At 37.5% G+C, this 8,570-nt stretch overlaps 1 protein-coding gene across 1 annotated transcript; it reads left to right on the top strand.

Moving 5' to 3' along the window:
- Positions 1–737: 737 nt before the first annotated feature.
- SET (SET nuclear proto-oncogene) lies at positions 738–7,090 on the top strand (the record flags this gene model as incomplete). Its single annotated transcript, XM_009582552.1, has 7 exons — positions 738–795; positions 1,829–1,971; positions 2,706–2,809; positions 2,987–3,100; positions 4,703–4,877; positions 5,039–5,187; positions 6,178–7,090. Coding segments are annotated over 7 exons (767 nt in total), but the record flags the coding sequence as incomplete, so codon positions are not given.
- Between the last annotated feature and the right edge of the window lie 1,480 nt (positions 7,091–8,570).

The following is an 8,570-nucleotide window of genomic DNA, read 5'->3' as shown; positions in this document are numbered from 1 at the left end:
GGCCGCCCCTCCGTCGTGGGGAGCGGGCAGCGCGTCCACCCGCGCCGCTGGGGAGCGGGGAGAGCCGTCCCCTAACGCGGGCTGAGCCGTGCGGGAAACTTACGGGGGAGGAGTGAGCGTGCTGCACTGCTCCAGTGACTTCCCGCTGCCGTTCATTCATCTCCCAGCGCGATAGGTAAACAGTCCTCCCGTCACCCAGACCGCTGCCAGACTTTGTCGAGGGGAAGTTCCGATTAGAAAATACCTGCCGAACGGCGGCTTCTTTTTTGCTTGTAACTGTCCTTTCGAACGTTCTTCTCGGTTTTTAGAAGGTCGTGCGTTCCCAGTTACGCTATTTCTGTTGATATTTCTGTCCTTGCTAAATTATTTAATGTTCCTTTAAATGTGTTAGTTTTAACAAATTTTTTTTCTTGTGACTTTTAAAATAATTTATTATTAATCTGTCATGATTGACTTACTATTTAAGTTGACTTGTAAAACTGTGTAGGGCAATGTGAGCTGTGATTTCTAGGGGTAAACTCGCTCTGAGTGCCGTTTTGTCAAACTTTTCTGCCCTTCAGCCGTAGTACACCCTGGAAGTAGCTGAAGCTTTAAGCCTAGTAACACTTAAGACATTTAATAGAAATATCTCCGTCCTTCTAAAGTAGATCACTAGAAAAGGTATTAAGCGAAAACTCCAGGTGATTTGTCAGACTTGAGAATGAAGAGATTTTGATGCATTTTCGTTTGTTTTTCAGAAAAAGAGCAACAGGAAGCAATTGAACACATTGATGAAGTACAGAATGAAATAGACAGGTAAACATTAACAAACTTTTAAAATGTTTAGAAATTAAAATGTAACTTTCAAAAGTAAAAATATTTAGTAAAGTAAGCACTCAGTAGTAGTTCTCACTCTTGTCAAACTCCGCCAAGATATACTTGTGTTCTGACTTGATTAGATGTAAAAGGTATTTGTATGATAAAAAATTTGAAGAAGTATCCTGGTTTCTTGTTTAATTGTTTATAATTAAAAAGGTAGAACCTGAGTTTAAGATTTTAAATTAATTGTGATAGTTTTGGTAATAGAAATATATTTCTTATTGTTTTTTTCAGTTAATGTGTATGCTATTTTGCAAAAGTATTTTTATGTTTGTAAGCAGAAGCAAAAACTTGGTTGAAAAGTTAGTTTTTATTGTACTTTTTTAAAAATTATATATTCATGTGCTTGTAGAATAATGTGTAGAAAGTGTCTGAAACATTAGTCTCATATCCCAAAACTCTCTGTGGGCTCTGTGTTGATATTTGCCTGGATCTTATCTCCGTGCACACTGTCCTACAAAGACTGCAGGTGACTATTGAGGCTCTGGCCATGTGAAGCTGTTGCAGTATCAGGTCTCTGCCTTTTTACAAAACCAATTAAATGTTACATCTTAAGATTTTACTTGTGTAGGGTACAAAATTGCTTTGCTGTAGCTTGCTTGCCTGCCCAAAAGTTACAAAGAGCAGGTGATAGTGTTATGTGTTATCCATCTTCAGGTCCTTTGCAAACAAAATGTTTGAGGTAAATACTACTTTGCTTTGCATAAATAAGGGTCCGTCCCTCATGTAATCCTGTAAAACATTCAATGTGTTAAGAATGTTTCATTAAGATCAGTGAGATTGCTTCTAGTAGTGTGTTTCTTAATAGTTGTTACAGGTTTGGGCCTCAATTTTTTGTTTGAGATACCTCATTTGTTGAATATGGCAGACTAGTCTGATCAGACCCATTAAGTTTTTAGCTAACTACTGATGATGCGTCTTTAAATGTCAGTTCTCTCTCCTATGGTTAACGTGGCTCTTTCTGTTACAGACTGAATGAACAAGCCAGTGAGGAAATTTTGAAAGTAGAACAGAAATACAATAAACTCCGCCAACCATTCTTCCAGAAGAGGTCAGAATTGATCGCCAAAATCCCAAATTTCTGGGTAACAACATTTGTCAACCACCCACAAGGTATATTCTTAATAGCCCTCTTTTTTCTGTAAATTCGCTGTTTGCTTGCTTTTTATGTGAGTGTCTTGCAGCTCTGAGGGTTTTCTAGAATTGTTGCTGGGCATATATTTAAACAGAAGCCTGCTTCGTATGCAAACACTTTCTTTTTGTCCCAGAGTGCATTTCATAAGCTTTTTATTTCTTGCATTTGTTGACCAAAGGAACATCTTGTTCAGTAAAATCCCATGTTGGTTTTCTTTCTGCATTTTAAATGACAAGTTTCCCACTTTTCGTAGTTAATTGGGCCCTTTAAAGGAAGAAGAAAAAAAAGGGGAGGGGGAGGAAAAGGATTCTAGTTTGTTTGGGGTTTTTTGTTTTAATTGGAGGTGAGCCTCTTAGGACTCCTGACAATAGACTTTCTGAGAGGACAAAACAAGTTTGTAGACTGCTTAGATTGGGCAAACTACATGTGTGAAAATGTGTTCAGAAAGAAGGGTAGATGCATGCAGGTAGCTTTTGCTGCTTTTTAATGTTGAGCTACAACAAGTAAATGTAATATTTTCACCTCAGCAAATGCAAATCACACAAATGCTAATAGTCACTTGGCTGGTAACTCAAACAAAATGGGCCACAAGAAGTTGGCTTGGACAGATGTGTTGCTTTTCAAATCTTACTTACTATCAATTTCCTGTATTTCATCTGCATAATACACCTTTCATAGCTTTGTTAATGTGGGATTCCTAATTCTGTCTTAGTATCTGCACTGCTGGGAGAAGAAGATGAGGAAGCACTGCATTATTTGACCAGAGTTGAGGTGACAGAATTTGAAGACATCAAATCAGGTTACAGAATAGATTTTGTAAGTACTTTAAATAATTTCTTCACTTGTGATTTTTTTCTGTTTTTTTTTAAATGTAATTGCATATTGGGTTGTAGTTTGTAACTTAATCTCTTCAGTTATCTATTTAACACCAGGTGTGACTTGGCACATGTCTTTACATTATGTGGGTTCTAACTCTTGCTTTCAACTCTGCAGTATTTTGATGAGAATCCATACTTTGAAAATAAAGTTCTCTCCAAAGAGTTTCACCTCAATGAAAGTGGAGACCCATCTTCAAAATCAACTGAGATCAAATGGAAATCTGGGAAGGTATGTGTCTGTGCATCTGGGAGAGATGATTGCTGCTCTGTGTGATACCATTATTTTAATTATCTTCCTTTTACTTTTTTTCTTTTCCTTTTGTATTGAAGCTGCCTTGTCCTCCCTTTTCTTCCCCTCTCAACTCCCCTTGTCACTTCACTACATATATAGTTCACGGCTATCTTGCAGGGTTTGGAATACCCTATGGACATGGAGATCTGTAGTGAATTCTCTTGCTCAGTTGAGCACCACCATTAAAACAGTGAAAGTACAAGTATGACCAGATGGAGAGATTAACAAGTGCACTAGCTTGTCTCTCTTTGGCGTGGATCTAGACTCTGTGTTCTGTTGTTTTCTTAAGATAACTATTAAATAAGGAATTCCGAGGACAGCAGGGTTTTGGGGGGGCCAGATACAGGGGTGTGAATTTTTTTTCTCTTTATTTCCTCAACTTCATTTGCAGACACTACGTCTTTATAGAAGTTGCAGCCACACAATAATGTGGGCATGTCTTTCATCCAGACAGTATTCAAACATAATTAATTTGCTGTAGTTAGTTTCTCTAAAAGTTGGGAGCACTTTCATGTTACACTTTCAAGATTTTGAAATGAGTATTTAAAAGTAGAACTGAGGACTGCAGTTAAGTCGCTGCTTGTTTTGTCACCCTCAGATTGAGAAGAAAACTTAATCTTTTTTCATTGAGAACTAGAACTTTTCCTCTTGTACAAAAAGTTACAGTCCAGTACAAACTAGCTGAATGATCTTTACACCATACCACAAAATCAATATGAATTCTGGTATTGTTCTTCATGAAACAGTCTAAACGTATAAATGTTGTGATTCTATCAAGAAAACAAACACTACAAGTTTGGAATTACCATATGATCAAAGAAAGAATAGATTTAAATAGCGGATAGTAATTTTCTTTTCAGACTTAGCAAACAGATTTTTGAAACTTACTAAACTTCTGGGTAGGGTGGTAGATACAGGACTCGTTTATGTTCTTGTGACCATATGTTTTAGCTGTTTGTGTAGTTTTTTTGACTTATTACAAAGAATGACCTGAATACTGCAAAGTGGGAAATCTTAGGATAAGAAGGCTAGGCAGTTCTTTATCTCAGGTTAAAGACAGAGCTTAGAGGTATGGAGACTGAGTGTTTCTTAAATTGTGTCTATGTAGTAGTTGTAGCATTTAGCTGCAATTACAGCTACTCTCAGAGCAGCATTTAGCCATTGTGAGACCTTTTAAGCTCCGTATATCATTAAACACTTGTCATACTTGTGCTTCCCTGTGATAGGGAAGCATAAATCAAATGCAAGATCCTGTGAGTTTTCAGTATTTCAGTGGAGGTCATTAAAAGAAAAAGGCAGTTTTACTGTTTTCTCATGTTCATGAGAAATGCAAGTGGCTGAGTGGTATCTTTTTCTGCGAGTTGTTTGTGTTCTAAATGTTTCTTAAAGACTTCTCCCTGAAAAGAGGGAGTTGTAAGTGACTTCTTGTGGTTGTTTAGACAAGTACGTTTCTAAATGGTGCTTATTTGTTTTTGGGGGGAGCGGGGGGGAAGCCATGTAAGGACCACTTCTTAGGGAGCTTCTTAACCTTGTTTTCAGGATCTGACAAAACGTTCAAGCCAGACACAGAACAAAGCCAGTAGGAAGAGGCAGCATGAAGAGCCAGAAAGCTTCTTTACCTGGTTCACTGACCACTCCGATGCAGGGGCTGATGAACTAGGAGAAGTCATCAAGGATGACATCTGGCCAAATCCGTTACAGTACTACTTGGTAAGTATAGCACTGAGTTGTTGATCCATACCCATAATAGCGCTGTGCAAGTGAAAGTGAATTTGATCACTGTAGTTAATGTTGTGTATGTGTCTTTAAGGTTCCTGATATGGTATAGCACTGAGTTGTTGATCCATACCCATAATAGCGCTGTGCAAGTGAAAGTGAATTTGGATATGGATGACGAAGAAGGGGAGGGAGAGGAGGATGATGATGATGATGAAGAGGAAGAAGGATTGGAGGATATTGACGAAGAAGGAGATGAAGATGAGGGGGAGGAAGATGAAGATGATGATGAGGGAGAGGAAGGAGAGGTGAGTAATCTTACCCCTTACCTCTTACCCCTTCCATCTCTGGTGTATGAGAATCAAAAGAAGTTTGTAAGAGGGATCTTGTAAGAATACCGAGCCATTGTTACAAAGGCAAAATAGTTCTTTTCTGTACAATCACTGACAGGGTGTTTGGAGGGGAGAGGCAGAACTGTTACTACCTTAACTTGTGGAGTGGTTTCAGTGTAGCAGTAAGTATGTTTGTGTATATGAGAGACAGCGCAAATAAGTAGTTTTAGTAAATTTGTAAGGGAAGTGCTCGAGAAGAACTAGGATATTAGCGTAACAAAATTCTTACTTAATTAGTGAACATTCTAGCAACGCTTTACTTGTAAATAGCTTTTGTTGATGCATCCAGTTCTGTTGTCCTCCCACCTGTTGGTTTATTTCTGCTTATGGCCAGCTTAGCTAAGGCTCTCTATTGGGCTCAGGAATTAGAAATCTCCTTTAGCAGCAAGCGGGATTCCAGGGACAGCATTCAGGGTGTTGGTAACTTAAAGTTTAGAATGTCTTTCTTTCTAGTAATTGGGCGTGGTGTGTCTGAATTTCAGCAGCAAAAAATTACTTGTATTGAGGTAGGAGGGCTGTTGTGGGCACCAGAGTACTGGGCTCTATTATGTAACGTAGAATTTAGCATCTGAAAGTTGAAGCATTTTGCTCTTCAGAGTTTAGAACGCGAGACCCCTTCACTTTCTAAATGTTGAAGTTATGTCAATGTTTGTAGTGATTATAAGTCATGGTAGTTTTTCAAACCTGATGTTTTTTTATTGGGACATCCAGTTATTAACTGATTTCTATGTAGATAGGTACTCACGGTGAGTGTTATAAAGAGAGACCATCATACAACATGCTATGAGTAGCGCTGTGGGCTGTAGTCTGTAGGGCAGTAAGACATTCTGGTTATTGCATTTGAAAGTTTGTGCTATCTGAAGTTTAGTGATTAGATTTTTTTAATTGTTGCTTATCTTTCAACAGGAGGATGAAGGAGAAGATGACTAATTGAACACTGATGGATTCCAAACCCCCTTTTTACCTTTTTAATTTTTCTCCAGTCCCTGGGAGCAAGTTGCTGTCTTTTTTTTCTTGTGCTCAGTCGCCTTGTTCTCTTGAGGTCTCTTTTTCTCTCCTCTACACCATGGTTCACAATTTATTTTGGGGGAAATACCTTGAGCAGAATACAGTGGAAAAGAATCTACCAGTTTCTGTTTCAAGTTCATTTTTATCCCTTTCTGTCTCAAAACAAAAACTGTTTATGGAATCAACACACCATGTTCTATGGGAAAAAAGAAAACCTTCTGCTCCCTTCACTCTGCTGGAAGCTGAAGAGTGCTAGGCCCCTGTGTAGTAGTGCATAGAATCTAGCTTTTTTCCTTCTTTCTCTGTATATTGGGCTCAGAGATTACACTGTGTCTCTATGTGAATATGGACAGTTAGCATTTACCAACATGTATCTGTCTACTTTCTCTTGTTTAAAAAAAAGAAAAAACTAAAAAAAAAAAAAAAAAAAGGGGGGGGGGGGGTTATAGAAGGTCAGCTGGGGTGGGTTTCAGATGTTTGGGTGGGTTAAGTGGGCATTTTGACAACATGGCTTCTTCTCCTTTGGCATGTTTAATTGTGATGTTTAACAAACATCCTTGCAGTTTAAGATGACACTTTTAAAATAAAATCTTCTCCTAATGATGACTTTGAGCCCTGCCACTTGATGGAGAATCAGCAGAACCTGTAGGATCTTATTTGGAATTGACATTCTCTATTGTAATTTTGTTCTTGTTTATTTTTAAATTCTTTTTTTTTTTTTGTTTCACTGGAAAGGAAAGAAAGATGCTCAGTTTTAAACGTTAAAGTGTACAAGTTGCTTTGTTACAATAAAACTAAATGTGTACACAAAGGGACTGGTTGGTCTTCACTGAAAGAAACAGTTTTAATATCCTGTTTTGAACTTGCTTGTAGTTTCTTGGCATTTTTGGGGGCACTTGGTCAGTATTTATGTAGTGCAATGCAACGTTGCGGTTGCGTGGACTGATAATCAGTTCATTTAGTTTCCACTATTTCAGTACTTGTAAAATGTTTCATTTAGTAGTTACTACTGCACACTCCGTTTCTTGAATTACCTGACTCTGTAAGACAGGGCTGTAGGTGCATATGCCTTGTGTGAAGACAGAGGTTTATAGTCATGTTTTGCAAAAAGATAAATCACTTGATTCTTAGATTTATTTTTTTTTTTAAGTAGTAACTTGCAGTACTGTATCTTCAGTAAATCAGTTTGCATGAAAATACCATGCAAGCTCAGAATAAAAAGACCAAGGAGTCTTATAATAAGGTTTGTGTGTTTTTGTAAATCCTTTCAGTTGAAAATAAATCTTAAGTGCAAGCTAATTTTTGGGCTATTTCAAAGAGCAAGATTCTTAGCGAAGCTTGTGTATAAAAAGTTGCTACTTCACTATTTTCTTTTCTTGGTAGCAGCATGTATATATGCTTTAGATATACTGTACTCTTTTTCATTTTAAGAGACTGCATTTGAGTAGCTTGTAACAATTTCACATAGAGGTTGTTGGTACTGGTATTCCACAAGGTGTAATGAAAAAGTTTGTTTTAACATGCTGTGCTTTTGAAATATTTAAAAAAATGTTGTATCAGCTAATCTAAAATTCAAACAGCTAGTTCTCTTTGGATGTGTAGAAAAGACTGTCTTCTGGGAAGACTTGCTGTTATATTCTCTGATTCCTTTTCCTCACAGAATTTGCTGTAGTCAAATGTAGCTTTTTTTGATGCTTAAGAATACACTTAGCAGAACAAGATTAATCTCTATTTGAGACATGCCCAAACAACGTGCGTGGGGGAAACATTCTGTAAGTGTCTGGTGCAGCTTGGATTCAATCCAGTTATCGGAGACAATACGACGTCCAGTCTGCATGTGATCAATGCAAAAATATGGCAACCATTTACTTTATTCCATCTCAACAAAAGCTTCTGCCCTGATCCTGCTTGCAGAGCAAAGGAAAATGTTAATTGGTAACGGTGTCTTACCATCTAGAGAGAGAAGGAAGAAAACCTATGAAATGTATAAATTTTAGATTCTTTTTCATTTGATTCCTTTTTGTTGTAAGATTGAAAACCGCTTCCTGTTGTGGTAGAGGGTCAATGTGCTATTACTTGCCCTGATGCCTCGTTACTTAATTTTTATGTAGTCCTAATTGATTGTAGTTCTTCAAGGAAAATAATTTTTTCCTAGTCTAATGCTTTAGGAAAAATACTGTGCCATTGTTGTTATACCCCTGTTGGTTACTAGCAGAAAACCTATAAAAACTGTTTTGAAAGTAATCAAAGCTTCAGGTTCTGTAAAGTCAAATACCATGAACAAGAAATGA

Source organism: Fulmarus glacialis, unplaced genomic scaffold, assembly GCF_000690835.1.
Source record: "Fulmarus glacialis isolate BGI_N327 unplaced genomic scaffold, ASM69083v1 scaffold34237, whole genome shotgun sequence".
NCBI classification, from domain to species: domain Eukaryota; kingdom Metazoa; phylum Chordata; class Aves; order Procellariiformes; family Procellariidae; genus Fulmarus; species Fulmarus glacialis.
Note: the sequence above shows the minus strand (reverse complement) of the source record. Positions and strands in the feature narration are given on the sequence as shown.